General features: G+C 40.2%; 1 protein-coding gene across 1 annotated transcript in view; it reads left to right on the top strand.

Annotated features, from left to right (window-relative positions):
- Positions 1-25,000, top strand: part of RMND5A (required for meiotic nuclear division 5 homolog A) — a 57,547-nt gene that overhangs the window by 11,730 nt on the left and 20,817 nt on the right. Inside the window, exons 2-3 of the mRNA XM_007118886.4 lie at positions 9,213-9,355; positions 23,068-23,202. Of these exons, the coding sequence (XP_007118948.1) occupies positions 9,213-9,355; positions 23,068-23,202 (278 nt within the window). The remainder of the gene's footprint in view (positions 1-9,212; positions 9,356-23,067; positions 23,203-25,000) is intronic.

A 25,000-nucleotide genomic window follows, 5' to 3' on the forward strand; every position in this document is an offset into this window, starting at 1 on the left:
ATGTGGGATCTTCCTGGACCGGGGCACGAACCCGTGTCCCCTGCATCGGCAGGCGGATTCTCAACCACTGCGCCACCAGGGAAACCCTAATTATTTTTTAAAGGAACTAATCTAGAATGAATTCTGGAGTATAGTTCTGTGAGGTCTGAGTTTTCATTTAGGTACAGTTAGGATTGTGTTTAGTAAATGGATTTCTTTCTGTTTATCTGTATTAAAACTTGTGTGCCATTTTGCTTTCCCCTTAATTCCAAATTTAAAATCTCTGTCCATTTTATGAAAGCGGAGTTAACTTTTAATAACTCAGAAGAGCTCAAATGCCATATATGTATTATTTATAAACTTGGGTATTTAAATTTTTTCCTGCCTCCACAATATTCATAAAAATGTTAATTCAAGTCTTAGTGATTTCTGGGGAGTCTTATTTATTTCTACGAAAATGTCCTAATCCTAGGTGGTGAGGTTTTCAGCTTTTTGGGAAATGTTAATAATTGTCATCATAGCAATATCTTTCTATGTTGTGCCTCACCATCTTTTATAGAGTGGTCTCAATTATCATGAGTCTCATCTCTCATGTGTTTGACTCATAGGCAGCATGTACTTTGTGGTGTAGTTGATACCTCTAAACTGCCTTTTATGGACCAAATTAGAACTTTTCATTATCTATGATGAGCAGACATATCAACTGATGGCATTTGTAGAGCTACCTACCAACCAGCTGTTCAGTTTTAACAACAGTTTCTTAACTGTGTGGGTATAATTTTTTGAGGTTTTTTCCCCTGGGCTACCATAAAAATAAGTGGCAAACAAAATTGAAAATGCAAACACTGAGTAGGGATGCAAACTTAGTTTTCAGTCTTAATGATATCATTGTCTTGCTTGTACTAGGTGGCCCAAAATGATGAGTAAATCATGTCACAAAGTTGTTCACATGGCTGTTTTAAGCCATGTGATTAGTAATGAAGGAAAATAATGGAACAAATATATGAGCAAAATGATCAAACTGTATTAAAAGTTATCTGTAAAACCAAGTTAAATTAGGAATTTTATAAGTTTTTGCTTTGTGGGAACCAATACCCTTTTTCATGTGTAACTTGTTTTACCTTCGTACATACTGACTTGGGGTACACTTTTATAGGAGCACATTATGTACTAAAGTTGAGAAGTATTTCATTTCTTTGGCAAGCTTTGGGATAATTTTCTTTTACAAACAAGGAAACTGTGGCTCAAAACACAAGCCTGTGAGTTCTTATTCCAAGTCTTCACCTACATGTTTAAGGATTTTTTTGGGGGGGGATGTCGTTCTTTGGAAAAGAGAAGGAACTTATAACTGGGGGCACTCTACTTTGTGAATGTGTTTTATTTGAAAATTGGTGTGTGTTTTGATTGGTGTATTTATTTGGTGTTTGGAAAATTTAGGGTGCAGTGCTCTTGGGAGTAGTACAGCTTAAGCATCCTGGGAGAGAGCAGAGGAACAGCGCGCAGCTAAACGTGGCAGGTTGGCAGCTGAGAAGATGTTGGTTCACAGTGTTGGTAGTGCCAGAGTCTCCAGTGCTGGGCTTGAAATTGAGGCTGTGTAATACACGATCTATTATTTTTCTGTTCATTCAGTAAATAGTTATTGAATGCCTGATATGTGCTGGTTGCCATGCTAAACGCTGGAGATTAAACACTCATATTTTCTACCTTCAAGTCATTTCGTGGGGGTGATAGACAAATAAATATTTACAATGTAGTGTGAAACCCTGATAGAGAAGTACAGGAAGCTATGCAAACAAATACTTTTCTAATTTACAGTTTCCGTGAAACTAATGGACAGAAATCCTGAAATGGCTAGGCAGTGAAGCTGAAGGGCAGAGCTTGAAGTCTTAGCTGGGCTCTATAAAAACAATTCAGGAGTTAACTCAGATATGTTTAATTTAGTTTGGCAGATGTCTGATTTTGGAGGAGACCATGCCTATTCCAATTTCTGAGAATATCATGCTTAAAATTTGTTTGTAAAACGTACTATTCTATTGCACTAAAAGAAGAATTATCTTTAGCTTAGACCAACCATGTGTGTTGGTTCTTTGTTTGGATTTAAAATCTCTTACTGACATGCTAATTATTTTGCCTGTTGAATCAAGTCTAATAGTAAAAGTGACCTTAAAAAAAAAAGTACTTTTCTGGTACAGCCACTTTGGAGGACAGTCTGGTGGTTTCTTACAAAACTAAACATTACTCTTACCATAAGATGCGGCAGTCAGGGCTCCTTGGTATTTACCCAAAGGAGTTGAAACTTAGGTCCACACAAAAACCTGCACATGGATGTTTATAGCAGCTTTATTCATAATTGCCAGAACTTGGAAACAACCAAGATGTCCTTCAGTAGATGTATGGATAAGGAAAGTGTGCTTATATCCAGACAGTGGACTAAAAAAGAAATGAGCCATTAAGCTGTACATGTATAGGGGCAACGTATAGGAAATCTCAGTGCCTCCTCTCAATTTTGTTGTAAACATAAAACTGCTCTCAAAAAATAAAATATTAGGAAAAAATAAAGTACTCCTGGTGACTAAGTGGTGAGCACTGTCTCAGAACGATTTCTTTCATGTTTGTGTATGGGTTCTGAATACAGGGAGGTTTATGGCATTGCCAGACACAGTTGGCACAGGACTTCATCCTGGGTAAAAAGTGACCACTCCAGTGGCAAACCTGGTATCCGGCGTTCACGTTCATATCTGGTTTAGTTATGGTAAAGATGGCTGTCACAGTCATTGCCCAGCTTTCCTCCCTGGAACTGAATCCAGTTAGATTTCTTTCACAGAATGGTTCTCCTTGAAGCAGGTTTTGTTTTCAGACAAATAAATCAAAAGAACATTAGGACACTCCCTTTAGGACTTAGAAGTTTGGTCTCAGTCAGTTTGTTATTATAGTGATTTTCAAACCTGTTTTTACCTTTGGCTGCTTTCCACTGAATCCATTTGCAAATGCATTAGTGGAATCCTTCTCTCTGAACAGGGCTTTCCCAGGGTTCTCTTTCAGATTATTCCATTATACTTTTCTTGTGCTTCCAAATAGTTTGTAGAAATTATTTTTCCTTGGGGCATACTGAAAACTCTCTCACTGTTAATTAATTGACCTTATATTACTAGTATCTATCATTTATAAACTTAGCAAACTAAGTTGCTAAGATTCGAAAATATCTATGGATTTCAAGAGTGGGGCATAGAAGTTCAGCTGGTAAATTCCAAATGCCCTCTCTCCAGCTTGGGCTCTGCTTTTCTGTGCCTTAACCTTTTGCTTACTTTGTTGTCTACTGACTGTAGAAACAAGCGTGTCTGGATGGATAGGAGTTATGGTTTGCATTTTTTAGGTTTTTTAAAAAATTGAGTTAAAGTTCTCAAACCATAAAAATCACCCTTTTAAAGTGTGTATTTCACTAGCTTTTAGAACATTCAGAGTTGTGCAGCCATAACCATTATCTAATTCCAGAACATTTTCATCACTCCCAGAAGAAACCTCATATCACTAACAGTCACCCCTATTCCACCCTTCCCCCACCCTCTGGCAACCATGAATCTCCTTATCTATTCTGGACATTTCATAGAGGTGGAATTGAACAATTTGTGGCCTTTTGTGTCTTGCTTATTTCACTTAATGTTTTCAAGGTTCCTCCATGTTGTAGCATTCCTTTTTATAGCTGAATAATACTCTGTCATATGGATTTGCCACATTTTGTTTATCCATTCATCATTTGGACATTTGGATTGCTTCCATTTTGGGGCTGTTAAATGCTGCTATGAACATGTATAAGTTCGTGTATGGACATACGTTTTCATTTCTCTTGGGTGGATACCTAGGAGTGGAATTCTTGGGTCATGTGATAACTTTGTTTAACTTTCTGAGGAATGTTTTCTACCGCTTTTGCACCATTTTACATTCCACCAGCAATGGATGTGGGTCTGAGTCTCTATATTCTTGCCAACACTTGTTGTTCATCTTTTTTGTTATAGTTATCCCGGTGGGTGTGAAGTAGTTTCTCACTGTAGTTTTTTTTTTTTTTTTTAAATAAATTTTTATTTATTTATTTTTGGCTGCGTTGGGTCTTTGTTGCTGCGCACAGGCTTTCTCTAGTTGTGGCGAGCGGGGACTACTCTTCCTTGGGGTGCCAGCTTCTCATTGCGGTGGCTTCTCTTGTTGAGGAGCATGGGTTCTAGGCACGCAGGCTTCAGTATTTGTGGCACTTGGGCTCAGTTATGGCTCACGGGCTTAGTTGCTCCGCAGCATGTGGGATCTTCCCGGACCAGGGATCGAACCTGCGTCCCCTGCATTGGCAGGTGGATTCTTTTTTTTCTTTTTTTTTTTTTTTGCGGTATGCGGGCCTCTCACTGTTGTGGCCTCTCCCGTTGCGGGGCACAGGCTCCGGACGCGCAGGCTCGGCGGCCATGGCTCACGGGCCCAGCCGCTCCGCAGCATGGTATGTGGGATCTTCCCGGACCGGGGCACGAACCCGTGTCCCCTGCATCGGCAGGGGATTCTCAACCACTGCGCCACCAGGGAAGCCCAGGCAGGCGGATTCTTAACCACTGTGCCACCAGGGAAGTCCCTCTCACTGTAGTTTTGGTTTGCATTTCCCTGTTGATTAAAGATGTTGAGCATCTTTTCCTGTGCTTATTGATTATTTGTAGATATATATATATATATATTTTTTTTTTTTTTTTTGACTGCACTACACAGCTTGTGGGATGTTAGTTCCCTGACCAGGGATTGAACCCAGGCCACGGCAGTGAAAGCGCTGAGTTCTAGCCGCTGGACCAGCAGGGAATTCCCAGTATATCTTATTTGGAAAAAATGTCTATTCAAATTCTTTGCCCATTTTTTAATTGGGTTATTCATCTTGATATTGATAAGTTGTAAGAGTTCTTTGTGTTTTCTAGATACTAGACCCTTTCTGATATATGATTTGCAGGTATTTTCTCCCATTCTGTGGGTTCTCTTTTCATTTTCTTGGTAGCATTTGAAGCACAAAAATTTAGTTTTGATGAAGTCCAATTTAATTATTTTTTCTTTGGTTGCTTTTGCTTTTGGTGTCATATCTCAGAAACCATTGCCCAATCCAGGGTCAAGAATACACCCACTTTCTTCCAAGAATTCGATAGTTTCAGCTCTTACATTTCAGTTTTCATTCCATTTTGATTTAATTTTTCTCTATGGTATGATTCTTTTGCATATGGATAGCTCGTTATCCCAGCACCATTTGTTCAATATGACTTTCTTTTTAACTTTTTTCCCCCTTTATTTACCATCAATCCAAATACTTATGTTAATAGTGCCTGCAGATGTGCAAGGCATATGATAAGACTGTGGAGTATACAGTTTACAGTAAGAACTTGTCTTCCCTTTGGGTCTTACATCTAGTTGAGATTGATGGTGGCATGTATACATGAAATCGTTAAATAGTGTATGATTCCGTGTCAGAGGAGTGGTGGAGAGAACAATTCATTAGGAACTGAGAAGATGAGTAAGTCTGTGGGCAGAGAAGTTCATAGAGAAGATAAAGCCATTGCCCTTAGATAAGGTTTAGATACAGAAAGACCAGAAATGGTCAGAGCAGAGCTTACTGAAGCAATTAGATTCTTTTGGCCCCAAGTATGTATGGGACACCTTTTAGACAGATTTTAAAATTTTCCTGGATTACCAAGTATTCTCTTAGCCTAAACTGTGTTATTAGAAATTGGAAGCACCTGATACATACTTTGTGCAGTTGTATTTAGAAGTAAGGGTAGTTTCTATTTTGGCCACCCCACATTGGATTGGGTACCTTAGGGGCACTATCTCCAGTTTACTTATCTTTTTACTTCTCTCAGTGGTTGTCACTTAGTCAGACGTGTTATATTCCCTCTTTACAGTCCCTACAATCTTCGAGATTTCTTTTCTTAAAACTCTGGAAAAACTATTCTTGTCATGGTCACTGATTACTTCTGTATTGTAGGTCAGTGGTCAGCTCTCAGTCCACGTCTTACTTGATACATAGCAGCACATTTAAAGCAGTTGGTTACTCCCTCCTCCTTGGCACATTTTCTTCACTTGGCTTTCTGAACACCGTATTTCCTTGATTTTCCTCCCACACCAGAGTTAGTGTTTCAGTAGTCTTTGTTAGTCCCCTTTTCCAGTTCTACTTTGTCTTGGTCTCATAAACTTGGAGTCCCCAGGACTCCCTCCTTTTATCACTTCTGTGTGTCCTCCCTGACTCTCTCTTGTTGATTTCATTTAGTATCATATGTATGCCAGTAACTCACAGATTTGTATCCACCCTTGACCTTACTCTTGAACTCCAGGTTTATATGCCCAACTCACTCTTACACATATGCACTGGGGTGACTACTCAACATCCCAGCTTTCACAAGCCCCAAACTGAACTCTTTATGTCTCCCTCCCCCTCATAACTGCTCAGCCTTTAATCGTTTTCATCTGAATTGAAGACAGCTCTGTCTTTCTGGTTGACTTGGGGTGAAAACCTTGGAGTTATCTGTGAGTCCTTTTCTTCCCTCATACCCAGTCAAAATCCTGTTGGCTTTGCCCTCAGAATATGTCCGGAATCCAATGACTTCTCACCACCTCCACACCTAACACCGTGGGCTGAGCCACTGTTCTCATCTGGATTGCTGCTACAGCCTCCTGACTCTTCGCCCTGCTTCTGTCTTGTACTCCTATCATCAGCCAGAATGACTGTATTAAAATGTTACGTCAGTATATGTAGCTGTTCTCCTCAAAACTTTGCAATGGGCATTCCTATCACTCAAAGAAAGTAAAAGGCAAAGACTTTACTGTACCAAGGCCCTACAAGATCAGGACCCACCCTGGTCTCCTGGGCTTCCTCTCCTACTGATTTCCTTTGCCAGAAGTCTACTTTAGCCACACTGGCCTCTTTTCTGTTTCTTGAATAATCTAGGTATATTTCTGCAATAGGGCTTTTTCCCCCTCAGTCTGGAATGCTTTCCTCTGTAGGGGAGGAAAAATAATTTTCTTTCTACCCTTGCAAGTTCTTGGTTGAGAATTACTATATTAAAAGACAGATTAACCAGTGAAAACAGACAGTTTGTTAACACGTATACCTCATGTGTATGTTGGAGATTCTCAGGGAAAAATGAGTAACTCAAAGAGGTGGCTTAGAATTCAGGCTTAAATACCATCTTCAGCTAAAGACAAAAGAAAGGTTGGTATGGGGAGGCCAGTAATGGAGAGGTTACCAGGAAAAGCACAATAAACAAGAATAAGGTTTGTTATACAGATCTAAGTCTGAGCTGTCATCACGATAAAAAATTTCTTTAGAGGTTTAGAGTCATTCTTCTCTGCCTGGTACAGAGAGGGAGATACCCTTACAAATGGAGATTTATTTTATAAATTTAAATTTCCTTTACCAAAGGGCAACTTCTACTCTGTTTTCAGAGCTTCTGTGTCTGCTGTTTCTCAGAATAATCAGCTCAAAATCATTCTTACGCCAAAGAAGCTATTTTGGGGTGGCATATTCTGCTACCCTTCACCCCCCGAGGTAGCCACATGGCTAATTCCCTCGCTTCTTTCAAGTCTTTGCCCAGATGTCACTTTCTCAGTGAGGCCTACGATGTGCACCTGTTTAAGATTACAATTGCTCAAGCCACATACACTCCCCATTTGTTTTACTCTGCTTCCCCCCACTCCTGCCAGTGGCACGTATCCTTTTTTGTCTTACTGTATAATTGACTTACTTTGTGTTTATCTTCCTCACCAGAAGGTAAGTTTTAGGGCAGAGATTTTGCCTGGACACTTCCTATACCTGTCACATAATTGAGCGCTCAATAAACAGCTGTTGAGTGAATAAACATCCTAAGGCTACTGTACTTTCGGGCTTTTTTTTTTTTTTAATTTGGCTGCGCTGGATCTTAGCGCAGCCAAATTTCTGATATAAATTAAAGTTTAAGTACCACCGCTATGAGCAGGATTTCAGGAGCCGGGTCTGCTGCTTACAGGTACGGATGTGTAGGTCTATGAGGTAATTGACAAGTATAACGGAATTTGTTCTCTCTTGGCTCTTCTCTTTCTCTTCCTCCTCTCTATTTCCTGAGGAAGTAACACAGGGAAAGAGGATATAAACTGTAGTAACTTCCAGTTGATTAATTGTGTGTGTCAGGGTTCCCAAGACTACCTTTAGGTTCTAGTGATTACCAGGAGGATGCACTGGACTCAGCAGGTAGTCATACCCATACTTATGGCTAACATTTATTACAGCAAAAAGATACAAGGCAAAAATCAGCCAAGGGAAAAGTCACATGGGGCATAGTCCAGAGGAAACCAGGAGAAAGCTTCCAAGAGTCCTCTCCCAGTGGAGTCACACAGGGCACGCTCAATTCCTCTAACATCAAATCCTAGCAAGTGTGAGGTGTTACCTACGAGGGAAGCTCATTGAGAGACACAGTATTCAGGTGTTTACTGTGTACGTGTCATACAGGCATCCTCTGTCTAGCAGATACCAAAATTCCAGGGATGCCAAGAAGAAAAGTAGTTCGGCACAAACCACATTATACAGTTTGGGCACAGTGAGCCATTCTTAACCAGTTAGGGTGGTAGGAACCCTCCGGTTCCAGGCCTGCTTACAAGGTTGACCCTTGGCTGGCAGCTGGGAACTTGGATTTCAGGAGGGTTCCTACCCCCTAACTGGTTAAGAATGGCTCACTATTGCTTACAGGTGGGGATATGTTAAACTCTTCTGCCGTGTTTCTCTTTTCACTGTTTGTTTTCATCATGGTATCCAAAGAAGTTTGTTTTTTCTTCTTTATGTAGAACATAAAGCATTTAGATTTATCTCTCTTTAGGAAATTTAGCAATAATTAAAATGTGAGAATGACTTGGACAGTTTAAGTGGATTGAATAAGTGAGTTTATTCATGTAGGCATATTTTCTGAAAAATGCCTTCACAGTATTATTGTCTCCTGATTTTAGTAATTACAAACGTGATTTATTTCACAGTAAAATTTTAAAATTTATTCCAAACAATGAAAAATTAAAATAGCTTTTTTAGTATTCACTTGAAAAATATTATCTATGAATGTGACCATCTATCTGTTCAAAGCAGTCACTGATTTTTCTTCACTTTACTTCCATCTTTCATGTTCCAAAGGGCCAATTTGTAACTGGCCATCTTTGGATTTGCTTTTGTGAATAACCAATTTTCTTCCTTTCTTTCTTTTTTATAGGTCAAGATGCTGAATTATCAGGGACTCTTTCACTTGTTTTGACACAGTGCTGTAAGAGAATAAAGGATACTGTTCAAAAATTGGCCTCAGACCACAAAGACATCCACAGCAGTGTTTCTCGGGTTGGAAAAGCCATTGATAAGGTATGGTGTTGAAGGGAGTGTCTGGTGTGCTGTAGCGTCATCCTTCATCTCCTGTCACTGCTTCAATAACATTAGCTTTCTCAGATTATTTTATGTTGTTTCTTTTATGCTTGCTTTTAATAAACTTTTGCAGATCTGGTTTTACTATGTTATTCTTAAAGTTTCCTGTTGCTGTTATTTAAAAAACAAAAAGAAAACAAACCAAAAACCTTCTCTTTTTACAGCCTTGTCTTTTACCCATTTGCTTAAATGATTACTGCTCCTAGTGTCATGATGAGTAAATTTCCAAGAAATTTTAACTTACTATGAGGGAGTTTGTTTATAGAAGTAACTTTTCCTACTTCCTGAGTAATTCCCAGGCCATGACTCTGCCTCTGTTACGGGATGATTAGGAAAACACGCTTGCATCTGTCTCCCCTGCATCATTCTAACTCTTGTTGTCTTCCTGTGAGCATGCTAGTCACTTTTCTCCAGTGTTGCTTTCTGTGTGAGTGGGTTGGTTGCTAGCTAGCAAGGCCTGTCACTTGTATTGGGTGGTTTTTCTTTTTTAATTTTTATTGGAATATAGGTGCTCTTGTGACATCTCTTAAATCTTTAACTTGGTGGTTTACTTTTAAGCAGTTTTCACTTTTAGCACTGGGCCAGTTTTGCCCTTGGAGTTCATAGTCCTAGTGGTGACTGAGAGAAGTGGCCTAAGGTTACCGTGTGATACCTCTGACTGTTTCAGAGGAGTCTGGAATAGTCAGACATTGGGGAGTTTGTGACTGGTTCTGGACATTTTTGTTCACACACTGTAAACTTCCGGGAGGGTAGGAAGAACTTTTGGGGAGAGCTGTTTGTAGTAAAACCAGTCTCATGAGCTGCTCCATATGTATACATGAGAACAGTAGCTGTAACGTAGAAACTCGTGGAATCCAGAGAGTGGCTCTAACTCGTGGGTAAGTCTATTAGAAATAATCCTACAGAGCAGTAGTATTGAAAAGCTCGGCTTGAGGCAGCCTCAGTGAGCACTAGATGCCCGTAAGGAGATGTGGTTAACTGGTAGGTACGGTGTGACAGGGCTGTGAGTGGTGGGGCTCTGGGGACTGTTTGGGTAGCTGTGCCTTCAGAAGTGTTGGTGTGCTTTCAGAGAGCTCTCACCACTCGGACAGCGCCGTGGGCTTCGCCTCAGCCAAAGAGGCAGAGGAGTGGTGGTGGCGGCAGCAGCCTCATTTTTGGGTCAGTGATGGCTGTTGCCAGCAGAGGCTGGGAAGGCCGCAAGTGTTCTCTGAAATAGCTTTGAGGTTGTGATGCCTGTTTGTTAATTGCAGGGGAGTGAACACAGCTTTGGAAGTGGCTTCAGCCTCAGACTTCTGGGGGCTGTGGCGTTGGACGCGGCCAGCTGGTACGTGAAGTGATTGTTGGCGTGTACTGCTTAAAGACCTCCTGGAGTGGTGGTGGGGGCACTTTAGAGGTGGTCTTAAATCACTGTGGTGAGGAACTCTCTGTTTCTTTAGGGTGAGGTAACTACTGGTGGTGTTTAGGAAGCTTCGGATTTTGGTGGCTGACAGTGACCAAGGCGTTCTAATGATGGTTCAGACCCCAGGAGGTTCCTGGAGGCACTGACCACCAGGCTGCCTGCAGTTATGCCAGTGTCGGGGGGCAGCAGGACCAGAACATGCCATGACAGTGAGAATAGCTGGAGCTTCCAAAGCAGCCGATCAGAGAAAGCGTCTGAGAAAAGAGCCCAGATTCTGGGAATAGGGTAGGGACGGCCTCAGCAGTCGTACCTCAAGTGTGCGGACTACTGGCCACCAAGATTTGGAACATTTGGGCAAATAATTCAGGAGCTTTGCATTCTGCCAGTGGTAGGGTGACCATATGTCCTCATTTCCTAGCTTATGTCTTGTCCTGTCATAATTATCATCAGAACTCTCTTTTACTCTTGTCCCCCAGCTACTGGTGACTTGCTAAACATGTCTTCCTCCTGATCTGGCAAGTCTTTATAGATATTCATAAGGGTTATCATATTTTGGCTAATCTTTGAGACAAAGCATTTAAATGTATTTGGTGCTAGAAATGGAAGTATCTTTTTGAGATTGGATAACAAGGGAACACATAGTGAGTAATCTATATTCTGACTTTTTTAGGGGGGATGTGTTTGAGGTGAATGTTGCTAATTAAATATTTTAATTTACTCATTTCTCTTTTGAAGACATTTTTCAGGTACTTGGAAGTTATAAGGGCTTTTTCAAGTAATTTCTTTTTTTTTGGGTAGGTTTTATGTTCCTGTGAAAGTAGTTTAGGTTCTAGGTGACCCGGGTTCTAGATTCTTCTGATCTATCATATGAAATAAGATCAATAAGTTGATACTGGTGATATTTGTTGAATTATAGTCCTGGGGCACAGCAGAAAGCTTGGATCTCTTAGCCCAGTTCGCTAACATTTTCCAGTGCATTCTCTCCCCTTTTTGGGGTGGGGGGGGCATCTACTTTGCCTCAGCTGTAAACGAAGCTGTTACCCTGCTAGAACTACCTAGACCTTGTACATGAGCTTCCCATGCATATGAGGAACTCTGTGTTGGCTGTTGTTGTCTAAGACTCCATTGCCTTGTAAAGTCTTCCTGTCTTCTAGTTTGCACCTGGTAAATTTGTGCAAGCTTCCGGGGCCGCCTGCTGTAAAGGCTGGGTGGACTTGTGTGGACTGGTAAACAAACAGGATGAAGCCGAAGCCATTGTGGCTCAAGCCTTTAAAGGCTCAAGCCTTTACACAACAAACAGCCTTGAGTAATAAACTGGAATGTCATCCAGCGGCCTGTGAGTAAGTACCATGTTATGGACACATGTTCCCACCCTGCTGAGAGGAGGACAATAAAGAAGCTGGTGACTCCTTTATGAGCAGGTTGGTTGTTGAGTGAGGAACTTCAGTAAATTTTTGACATGCTTAAATGATTTATTTTTTCCTTTAATGTTTCAGTTCTCCTTTTAAAGTTCTTTAGTCATCACTTCGCTGAAAATGTACACAGAAAAGAAGTTTATGATGTTAGCCAAGACATTTTCTGGCTCTTAATTATTGCCAACGTAAAAAGTTATTGAAGATTTCTGCTTTAACATGTTGACTATTTCCAAATGCTTGTAGTATAATCATAGTTTATAATATATAATAACAACCATTGGGTTTTGTGGTAAAATTTTTTTTAAATGTGTTTTTAATATTTATTTTATAATTTTTAAATTCCTTCTCTATTTTAAGAAAATCTAGAATTCTCTCCTGTTTAGTGTATTTTATTTAGTGTTTCACCTATTAGTCTTTTGACTTTTTTAAAGTTTAATTCCTAAGAAAAGTCAATAAAAACAATTATTGCTTTAGACTCCTGTGTGTGTGTGTGTGTGTGTGTGTGTGTGTGTGTGTGAAATAGTGCTAAGATTTTAAAGTGTCTAAAATTTGCTGTGGGACAGTGGAAAGTGAAACATACAGTTCTTTAGAAGATTGTGGTCTAGTTTGTTCATGTAAGGGTGATTTTTTTTTTTTTTTTTTTTTTTTTTGCGCGGTACGTGGGCCTCTCACTGTTGTGGCCTCTCCTGTTGTGGTGCACAGGCTCCGGACACGCAGGCTCAGCGGCCATGGCTCACGGGCCCAGCCGCTCCGCGGCATGTGGGATCCTCCCGGACCGGGGCACGAACCCGTGTCCCCTGCATCGGCAGGCCGGCCTCTCAACCACTGTGCCACCAGGGAAGCCCCAAGGGTGCTTTTTGTACACATAAAAGAACTAGAAAGATTCCGAGGCAACATAAAGTAAGCTTGCATAGGATGGACTCTGCTTACTATAAAAAGGACAGGGAAGATCATTATGCTCCTGATTAATCAAAGGTTTCTGGAGTTGATATTTTAAATTTGATTTGGAAGAATGGGTAAGATTTAGAGCAGCGGAGCAGTGAGGTGTGGTTCTTCTGTGGCACCCAGAAAGGAGCTGAACAGCTGAGAAAATGCTTGACTCCTGTTAAAGACTGTCAGGGACTGACTGGATTGGAGCGGCTGCCCTTGTCAGGACTAGGACAAGATCAGGCTGGGGACAGGCCAGTGATGGAAAGCCTCAGGATTTGTTCCAAGGAGATTAGGGGGAAAGGGAGGGAACGATGAAAGCATTTGAGGATTTGCTTGCCTTCGTTAGATAGGATGAAATTAGACTAAGGAGAAGTCAGGAGTAGGAAAATACAGCTCTCACTTCATGGCGTGTTGACCATGTTCCAGATAACTGAGCTGAGAGCTTTACATACATTTATAGCCCATGATGCAGGTACATTATTCCCATTTCACACATGAGGAAGCTAAGATTCAGAAATATTAAGTAACATACCCCAGGTGTACACCTTGGAAGTGGTGAATTGATGTTTGGGAAAAGATATCACTCAAGAGTTTGTTCTTAAACACTGTGCTGTGCTAGGAAATCAGTTAGGCCATTGCAGGGCTGGTAATGTTTTAAGGGGGAAAATCTTCTGCCACTAGATGGAGCATCTACACTGGTGAGGCAACATGATGATTGTTAAAAAATGGAGTAAGGCTATAAAAAGTGAAATAGAGAATATTTTACGATAGTTCTGGGTGAGCCGTTTGGAACTGCCTTTTATGTAGGTATGACTGGGGTATGAGAGGAGAAAAAGATACTGGCAGGAGAAAATTTGGGGGTTTTAGCCTTAAAAAGTCGTTTGGTTTGAGTGGGTGAGGTCAGATAAGTACTGGCTCTAAAGTTCTTACTATGTAATGGATAAATCCTTGTAGTAGAGAGACGTTAACGAAGGAAGGAGGTTAAGGAAGGAAATGAAGGAAATTAAAAAGGCTAGAAAATTTAGTCTAAGATGAAGAAGCTAAGTTTTGAGTTCTGAAATATAGGCAGATAATTTGATTTATGTTTTGGGTGGAATTTTTAGAAGTATTGAAAAGGAATGGTGAACAAAGTTATAAAAAGACAACAGTGATTAGAAGCTGGGAACAAATTCCCTAAAAATAAAACATCTCAAACTAACCGCCTTCACCACCACCCCCCCGCCACCAATTACTAGCAAGGCATTTAATAAAAATCTCATATTTTTGTGGTCAGGATGGAGGATGTTCCTTTTTAAATTATGTGGTTTGAATAGGAGCAGCCGTGTTCTCGATACCATGTCCACTTCGGCCACAGTGCTGCATGGTGTGAGGATGGGCCTGAGCCATCCAGGCTTGGCCACCTTCGGTTGCTCCAGGATGGATACCTCAACGTCCTTCCCTAGAATCTTTCTCATTAGAGCCCTTATGGAAAGAAGGGCTGAAAATACGTGAGCCCTGGAGTGATTAGTAGCCCTTGAAAGAATCTGGTCTCTTGTGGGAAGCAAAACCTACGTGTCGCGAGAATAAGGGAGGGGGAAATCTTTTGAGACCCATTTATCTTCCTGTCTACCCCTGGTTACCTGTGCCTCTTTTTAAATCCAACTTGCTTGGGCAAAAGAGATTTCTGTTTGTAGGAAGCAAGAGTCCTGACTTAAGCAGCTAGTTGCTCTCTGGGTCTCTTCACTTGTACTGGGCTTCAGTTTCTGTGAAACAGTATTGGTTTTGCCCTTTTCAGTCTGAAGATCATTCTCAGAAGAGGAGTTGAGTTCCGCTTTCTCTGCCATGTGTCCCATTACGTTATTAGTTTTAGGCTCTGAGCAGAATGAAACTACATTATTTAGTTGGTAATGATAATTATTTGTTGAACTATAGTCTAGTCCACAGAGGAAAGCCTGGACCTTTGCAGTCAAGTCTCAGATTAGGATACAGGATCAGAGAGCCCCACTGGATCTGGTGGGGGGTACAGACCCACTTTTGCCTGAGTCTAGATGAAACAGCTTGCTTGGTCTAGCATCCAAGTTAGGTTGGGTTGAGAGGGGAAACAGACCCTATACCTATTAAGCTGTGCCAACTAATCCAGTCCTTAACTGTATTCAAGTGATTTTAAATTAATGAATTTGTTGTTAATGCCTCTGTTAAAGTGCTTTTGTGTTTTTATTTTTATTTATGTTTTCTAAAATGAAGCTCTTTTAAATGTAGAATCAGAAGATTTGGTGGCAAGGCCTGGCCCTCAGATTCAGCATCTGTGTTATTGAAGGCTTACCAGGGGATAGGTACTGATAGTAGATATCTTCAGGTACATTATTTAATTTAGTCTTTAGCAACACCTTGTGAGGTAGAGATTGTGGTCGGCATACACAGATGTGAAAACTAAGACTTTGGTTAAGTAACCTGCCTGAGATCACAGAACTAGAAAGCAAATGGAAGAGCTGGGATAAAAGCCCAGATTTTAAGACTTTGAAGAGCCTTTCCCATCTGGAGTTCTTTGAAAGAATTAATTCCTAATACCCTGAGGGCACCCACTGTATGTATGAATTTCTGTCCTTTGCTTCTAGAGTGGTAAGAGGTATGTACCTTCTTTGGGAGAATTAGTAAAATAGTCGCTCAGATTTCTGTAGTTGGTTCAGATAAGGAGGAAGTTGGGGAAGCAGATTGACCAGAGCAGAAAGGTATGTGAAATAACATGTAAAATAATTGTGACGGACGGGGATGTAAATGTGACAGGTTGTTAGATTGTGGGGCATTTTAAGGATCTTAAAAGCCCAGCAGAGTAGTTTGGCACATGTCTGGCCACGCCACATGACTCCCCTTTGTTTATAAAGAAATAACTTAGCAGTGTGCACCCCCTAACCGCCCCCCCACCTTCCTTGATCTGGCTAATCTACCTGTCTCTTAACTTTGAAAACTAAAGGAGAGGTATGAATATCATGCAGAGGAGAGACTGGAATGTCTAAAAGGAGCAACATTTATAAATGCTCATTATGAGACACTACTAAATTTATTTTCCAGCCCATAGTTGGCAAAGCACTGCTGTCTGGTATATACCTACATACGGATTATTTTATTACAGGGCGTATACCTCATCATCACCTTTACTAAGTTTACTAGTAAAAATTTACCAATTTTTCCCTAAAGGGTTTATAACAATTTATAGTCCTACTGAACATATATAACAGTTTCTGTTTCCTCAATTCCTACTTACACTTGGTATTATCAGACTTTTAAAAAATTTAAATCAATCAGATGCATGTGAAATAGTATCCATTTGTATTAATTTGCATTTCCTTCATCATCTTTGAAGTTGAGCATCTTTTCATATGTTTGACCATGTGGATTTTCTCCTTTGTGGATTTCTTGGTTATATGTCCATTGTTTTCTACTGGGTTATTTGTCTTTTTTATTGATTGGTAGGAATTTTTTTTAAAAAAACCTCTTTTGGATACTAATCTTTTTGGGGTTGTAGTGAAGTAGGTATCTTTTCCCAGCCTGCATGGAACCAGAATTCAGGTCTTTTTGTTCTCTGTTAAATATTCTTTGCAGTTTACCTCTCACTGCTAAATCAGATTAACTGGGTGCTTAGAAGGGAAGTTGATTCCTGGTGGGTGCAACAGTAGCACATAGTTAGGTTCACAGGCCAATTTTTCTTCAAAAGTAGATGGAGAAGTTTAAAAAAAATTCACAGTATTAAAGAATTGGCACTTAGGAATTAAAGCAGATGCTGAGTTTTATAGTGTATGGTTATCACTACCTGCTCAATAATTATAATTTAATAAAATGTATTTCAGAAATGGATTTGTTTTGGATGGTGAGCAGGGAAAGCCAGTCAGTCCTTAAATCTAACCAATTTGTAAGCATGTTCATGATACGGCAGAGAGGTAGGATGGTTTTAGATTTCATGGTTTCATAGTGATGGTCTGTTAGAGTTATTTACTCCTCCTCTGCCTAGCTTCCAGATTTTAAAACTTTTAATCCATCAAAAATGTGAATGATACTAAAAGTACATGAGGTGGTGTACGAATTTATGCGTCCTGATTTCTCTTTTTAAGCCATAATATCTTTTCTAGGCGGACATACCCTTGAATGTGTGCTTTTTTGCTTTTGATTCTTTTCTGAATCCTGCCTTCACATTTAAGAACATCTTTCCACTTTTTTTTTCCCTTTCCTTTAAAAATATAAAAGGAAAAAGTATAGTAAAACAGAAGTGGTAATAGACAGATGTTTCTCTTCACTAGCCACTTCTTAGCTGGTTTGCGGTGCTGCTGATTTCCTGGGCAGCCATGCAAATGAGTTTGGTCACCTAGCAACAGGGGCTAGAACTGATCCTTGCTCTGATGCAACAGTAAGAACGAGCAGTTAAAACAAAAGGAGTTCTGATACTATATTGCATTTCCTCACTTTTTTTTTTTTTTTTATAATTTTAGCTTTAATTTTTACTGCATGTGAGCAGAAAAGAAGCTATGAAAAAAATTTACTAATCGACCTCAGTGGTTTAAACTGGAAAATCAGAACGGTAGAAGGGAGCTTAGAAAATTTCATCGAATGCATTGCTTATTCATGCTTAGTTGTATTTTCCAAGACTAGCAAATAAGTTCTAGAACTTGAATGTAGTAGAGGTATCCTGAGTGCAAGGGTATTCGATTTTTCTTACCACCTGTGTAGTAGTGACCATGGTACACATTATAGGAATAAAGTTACATGAAGAGCATTGTAAAACCATCTAAATTGGTTTAAATGTTAGACTTTCTCATTTTAAAGTCATCAGGTTTTCTAGGTGAACATTTACCTTTGGTATGTATATTAAGGAAAGATTTAAAGGAATTGTTTTGTTTGATTGGAGCAGTACTATCTGGTGGTAGCTATTAAAAATAAAATCCTGACTAAGTATATACTACCAAAAAAATTGTCTGTTTTAATGTGGTCTGTGCTTTGTGCTGACCATTGTGTCTTCCAAAGTTTTTTTCTTTCTTTCCTGCAGAATAATAGACACCTGATAAATTTGTTGGGGGTTGATGCGGTTGGGGAGTAATCATTAAATGAATAAGTAGAAATCTGAAGGTTGTATTTGGATTGAATGAGGTTGATAGATCAGTGAGGAATCTTAATTAGTCTCTGATTCTTATAGGGTGCATTCAGACAGTTATACAGTTATAGGCAGATTTCTGAGTTCATAATAAATTCTGTCATCTTCTGATATCCATTCCTTTAGTCACTTGAATGGCCATTTGTCAGGGGAAATAAAATATGGGAGAGTGTACATCAGTCACCCTTTTAGGCCTGTACCTTAGTCCAGAAGAGGAACAAGATAGCACCATCTTCACTTCTAGTGTTCTAGTTGTCATAGACAGCATAAAGATATAATAATTTGCTTAAAAGTATTGATGAACTGTTTTGAAATCATCTCTCAACAAGCGGAATCTGATAAGCAGATGGGACATTAGAGAACCTTATCCAAACAATTCTGGCTTTTCTTCAGTGCTAGGTAGTCTGTTCAGTTTGGGCATGGAGACTATTGCTGTAGCATCTAGATATCCTGTATTATTTCCATTCTTTAGATTAAGTACCAGGCCAAGAAAGAGGTCTATAAAAAGAAAATGAATAAAAATGAAGACTCAAAGTAATTTTGCTTTTTGTTTTTGTCTGAGTAATTCCAAATGTTAATGTGCATGTTTAGTTTTAGGCTACTGACTTGACATCTAAGAATAGATAGCTCTTTAAAGAAAAATGGGCTTATTACTTTTGGAGAGGAGAGCTCTCCTGCATTGTAGTGATTGTAAATGGTAGGTGGTTTGCAGTTCTATTACTACCTGTTCGTGTATGTACTGTAAAATAATCCTGTGTCGTGTGGACTGTATTTAAGCAATGATTGACTAAGATTGTAATTTCAGTAAATCTAAATGATCTCGTCAAATTAAATTCATGTGCTTCAAAAAAAGAAAGAAAGAAAGAAATGCAAGAGGTTTACCAGGGGGTAATGCCTATGAAAGATAAGACGGTGGAAGTAAAATTGGGCAGGGAAAGCTTTCAGAGGTAGCTTTGTTTTTCCTTCACTCTTGATGTTCCGAGTTGTCTTCTACTAGTATAATTTCCCTTCTGTCAGGAGAACTTTTAGCGATTCTTTTAGAGCAGGCCTTCTGCCAACAAATTCAGCTTTTCCTTCATCTGAGAATGTCTTTATTTCACCTTCATTCCTGAAGGATATTTTCACTTGGTACAAAATTTGGGGATGACAGTTCTTTTCTTTTAGTACTTGAAAAGTGTGCCACTTTCTTCTGGTCTCCATGGTTTCTATTGAGAAATCTGTAGTCATTTGAATTACAGTTCCCCTATAAGTAGTGCATCACTTTTCTCCATAACTATTTCAAGATTTTTTTCTTTGTCTTAAGTTTTTAACAGTTTGATTACGAAGTGTCTAAGTGTGGATTTCTTTGAATTTATCCTTTTAGGAATCTGCTGAGCTTCTTGAATCTCTAGATTTATGTCTTTTGCCAGGTTTGGGGAATATTAAAAACATTTTTTTCTATACTATACTCTTCTGCTGTTCTAGCACTCCATTGACATGACTGTTAGATCTTTTGTTATTGTCATGCAGGGCCCTGAGGCTCTGTTCATTTCTTTTCAATCTTTGGTTATTCAGATTAGATAATTTCTATTGATCTTCACTGACTTTTGCGTTGTCACCTCTGTTCTGCTGTTGAGTCCATGGAACAAGTTTTTAATTTTGATTACTGTATCTTGTTTCTTGCTGAGACTTTCTGTCTTTTGTTTCAAAGTGTTTGCCCTTCCTTCTTGAAGCAGTTTTATAATTGTTCTAACGTCTTTGATGATACCAACATCTGTCATCTTTGCATTGTTGTCTGTTGAACATCTTATGTGAATTTAGATTTTCCTAGGTCTTCGTATGACAAATAATTTTGGATTGTATTTTGGACATTTTTAATATTATGTTTTGAGCCTCTGGGTCTTATTTAAGTTCTATGGAGAATATTGACGTTTTTGTTTTAGCGGACTTGACCTGGTTGGGTTCAGGCTACTCAGTCTTCTCTGAGTTTTAAAATAGTTTCAATGTCAGCTTCGTTTCCAAAGCCATTACAGAGCTATTCAGATATGTTCTGTTTGTGTGCCAACCAGTGGCCATTCTGGGACCTGGAAACTAGGACTGTCTCTTAGTTCAGTTTTCAAAGTCTGTGGTATGCTGCTGAGGGTCAGACCCATGCCTGTATAACTTGAGGATGAGCCCAGGAGTTCATAAACAACTTGGTGGGGGGATCACTTACCTGCATTCCTTTCTCTCTGTGATCTCCCTGCTACTTTATGGTTCTCTGGGGCTGCCTTTTTAGTCATCCAGCCAGAAATCTGGGGCTTTACTTACCCTGCTCTCCTGTATATTTACCATAACTCTGCCTATATCTGGGGCTACAAGGTGGAAGGACAGAGAGAAAAGATACAAGAGGGGTTTTTGCCCCTCGCTCTTGGGACCATAGCTTCTCTGACTGGAGAGGAAGGATCCCTTTCTAAAGGTGCCTCAGAGTTTTAGGTTGCCTGCTGTGGTAGACAGAATTCTAAAGGTCTCCCAAGATTCTTGTCCTATGGTTATTCAGTCAAACATAATCTAGGTACTGCTGTGAAGGGTAGAAATAGAAACTGATTTAACTACAGACTGCCTTGAGCTACAGTACAAGAAAAGGGAGGGGAAAAAAGCCTGCGATTTCCCCCACTCTCTATGTGGTAGGAGAATACACTCCTGTTCCCCATGCCAGAACCGAAGGGCTTCTCCTGGAGCGTTCTGTCCACATCCTGGGTGCCCAGTTGTGGGTTTTGGCTGCATTGCATCCAGGCTAAGAGGCATTGGAGGGAGAAAAGTAGTAAACTCACTGCCAGTTCTTTGCCTTCCTCCCCAGTCCACTTACTACTTTTTACTTTTTTGTTTCCTCAGGTAGCTACTCCATTCAGTCCTGATTTTGTAACTACATTCAGTGGGAGAGACAGGTTGGGTTTTTAAGGATTCTTTTTTTTTAACAAATGGAGTCATAATTTTGTAGTTTTGTAGAAGTTGCTTTTTTTCACTTAAGGTGTTATGGACATTTTTCCATGTTAGTAGATACAGAGCAATGAACCTCACTTTTTAATTATGAATAGTAATACTAGCATAATAGCAGTTACCATTTCATTGAATCAATAAGGAAGTATATTAATTTATGAGGGCTGCTATAATAAAGTACCACAGACTGGGTGGCTTACACAGGCATTTATTTTCCCACAGTTCTGGAGACTGCAAGTTCCGTATCAAGGTGTGGCAGGGTTGGTTTCTTCTGAGGCCTTTCTCCCTGACTTGTAGATGGTCATCTTCCTGTGTCATCATGTGGTGTCTTCGTCTGCTTGGGCTACCATAACAAAATTCCATAGACTGGGTGGTTTAAACAACAGAAATGTGTTTTCCCATAGTTCTAGAGACTGAGAAGTCCAAGATCAAGGTGCTGGCCAATTCATTGCCTGTTGAAGGCAGACACCCTCCTTCCTGGCTTGCAGATGACCACCTTCTCACTGTGTCCTCATGTGGTGGAGAGTGAGCGAGCAAGCGAGCGAGTCCTGGTGTTGGTTCCTTGTCTGTACAAGAGCACCAGGCCTACCGGATTAGGGCCCCACCCTTAGGACTTCATTTAACCTTTACCACTTTCTCCCAGACTCTGTCTCCAGGTACAGTCACACTGGGGTGTTGCTGGGGCTTCCATGTAGGAATTTGGGAGGGACACAGACGTTCGGTCTGTGTCCTGATATCCTCTTTTTATAAGGATACCAGTCCTGTTGGATTAGGGCTCTCCTTAATGACCTCATTTTAACTTTATAAAGTATTGGGAGTTAGGACTTCAACACAGGAATTGTGAAAGGATGCAGTTGAACCCATAAGAGTATTTTTCTCTGCTTAAGATAAGGAAACTGAGGCTCACAGACCTTGAGTAATTTTGGCCAAGATCACACAGCTAGTAAGATAGAACCAGTATTCAAACCCAGGTAGATTGGCCCCAGAGCCTGTTCTTTGAACTGTCTGGCCATTCTCCTATCCCCAGTCTCCACCTTGGCATGGCAGTTGTTGGGAGGTGCCATGGATTATTGAATAATCCTATGCTGGACATAATGGGTTTTCTTTTTTTTTTTTTTTTTTTTCTGTTAGACAGTGCTGCATTGAACATGCTTTTTTTTAATATATATTTTTTAATATATAAATTTATTTATTTATTTATTTATTTATTTATTTGGCTGTGTTGGGTCTTCGTTTCTGTGCGAGGGCTTTCTCTAGTTGCAGCGAGCGGGGGCCACTCTTCATCGCGGTGCGCGGGCCTCTCACTGTTGTGGCCCCTCTTGTTGCGGAGCACAGGCTCCAGACGCGCAGGCTCAGTAGCTGTGGCTCACGGGCCCAGTTGCTCCGCGGCATGTGGGGTCTTCCCAGACCAGGGCTCAAACCCGTGTCCCCTGCATTGGCAGGTGGATTCTCAACCACTGCGCCACCAGGGAAGCCCAGACATGCTTTTACAGGTATCACTGCACACCTCTGAAAATATTCCTATTGTATAATGCCTAGAAATCAATTTATTCACAGAAGTCATTCTTAAATTTATGTATTTCCCCAAAATACCCTCAAAAAATGTGCTTGTTTACCCTCCCAGCGATAATGAATGAGAGTGGCAAGTTTTAGAAAAGAGCAATGGAAAAGCTACTTCCTGTCATAAGCTACAGATGAATTTGGAATTGGGTACTTATTTGAGGTGTCTCAGAGTGAAACAAAGGCCATTGTTTCTGTTAAGTTAGGTGGGGTGAAAACATATCAAGTGATGTATCCTGGTCAATTCATGATTTGCTCTCTTGTTTTTCAGAATTTTGATTCTGACATTAGCAGTGTGGGAATAGATGGCTGCTGGCAGGCAGACAGCCAAAGGCTTCTCAATGAGGTGATGGTGGAGCACTTCTTTCGACAAGGAATGTTGGATGTAGCTGAGGAGCTCTGCCAGGTAACAGTGTGCCACCTGCGAGAGGATGAAACAGAAACAAGGGAAGTCCTTGCAGTTTTTAAGTCTTCTAAGCCGTAGGCAGATTTTTACATTTTAATCATCTGGGCTGACTTCAGTTTACTAGGAAGTTTTTTTGTTTGTTTGTTTGTTTTTTAAGTTGGTGAAAATTATAGTCCTAGAACTTGTTATTCAAATTATTTCCTTATTCCTGCCCCAGAATGTTGGTCCCAGGTCATCAATCAAGGGTCAGAAGTGATGCTACTTTTTCAAACATCTCCTCTTTTGTTTTTTTTGAGTTTTTTTGTTTGTTTTTTTTTTTTTAATAAGCCAGGGCATTTTATTTATTTTTTTAATTAATTTTTTTTATTGGAGTATAGTTGATTTACAATGTTGTGATAGTTTCTGCTGCACAGCAAAGTGAATCAGCCATACATACACATATACACACTTTCTTCTAGACTCTGTTCCCATATAGGTCCTTACAGAGCACTGAATAGAGTTCCCTCTGCTATACAGTAGGTTCTTATTAGTTATCTTGTATATACAGTAGTATGTATAAAACATCTCTTTTAAGAGGGAAGGTTAGTATAGCAGAGAAGAAAAGGACAAAGAGGTTTATATTTGCTTTTCTCATCTAGCCCAGCTTAAAGAACTTTGTTTATCAAATGAATTTCAAGCTAAAATTTACTTCAAGTGAGCAGCATTTGTCTTTTATTCCTATTACACATGAAGTTAGGGGTCTCAGAACACTTTACCAATAGCACATAGTCATAATATTAGCAGCTGCCCTGTATTGAGTATTTACCACCCACCAAGCCCTGCCTTTATTCCTCACTGCAACCCTGTGAGGAAGAAATGACTGCTCCCATTCTACAGATGTGGAATCTGAGGTCTGGAGAAGTAACCAGCCCAAGGCCATACAGGTTCTTAGTGGAGGAACTTGGATTCAGTTCCAATTCGTGTGTCTTCAGACTCTGTTCTGTGGCTTACATTCTGTGCTGTTGTATTTTCCATTTAGAAAAATGACTGACCGTAAGGATTAAATAATTTAAAGCCAGTCTGTAAACCAGACCTCTAATGTAAGCCTTTTCTGTTAAACAATTCAGATAAGCAATAACTCAAGTCTTCTCTGTATGTTACGGGGTTTTGTGTGTGTGTCCATATAAATTTCCTAAAATAAATTGTGTCATTTAGGATTAAGTTTTGTTTACAAGTAACAGAGACCCAAGATACCGATGCCTTAAACAAGAATCAAATTTATTTCTCTTACACAGAAATTGGAGGTAGTAAGCCATCCACTGCATATTTGGTAGCCATGTGCCGTGAAGCTCTTAGGGACCTTGGCTGCTTGTAGCTCTGCTGTTTCTAAGGTGTCCCTTGTCCACATGGTCCAGGATAGCCCAAATCCCAGCTAGACATTTTGTATTACAGGAAGGGGCAAAGAGTATATACTTATGTTTCATTGGCCAGAACTTACATTTTTTTTTGTGTGTGTGTGTGTGTGTGGTACGCGGGCCTCTCACTGTTGTGGCCTCTCCCGTTGCGGAGCACAGGCTCCGGACGCACAGGCTCAGTGGCCATGGCTCACGGGCCCAGCCGCTCCGCGGCATGTGGGATCTTCCCGGACCGGGGCACGAACCCACGTCCCCTGCATTGGCAAACGGACTCCCAACCACTGCGCCACCAGGGAAGCCCAGAACTTACATTTTTGCAAAGCAATGCCCAGCTTTATTCCATATGGTTATGTGCCCAGCTAAAATTTGGGGTTTTACTATTATAGAAAAGGGGGAAGAACGAT

The sequence above is a fragment of the Physeter macrocephalus genome, chromosome 12 (genome assembly GCF_002837175.3).
Source record: "Physeter macrocephalus isolate SW-GA chromosome 12, ASM283717v5, whole genome shotgun sequence".
In the NCBI taxonomy this organism is placed as follows: Eukaryota; Metazoa; Chordata; class Mammalia; order Artiodactyla; family Physeteridae; genus Physeter; species Physeter macrocephalus.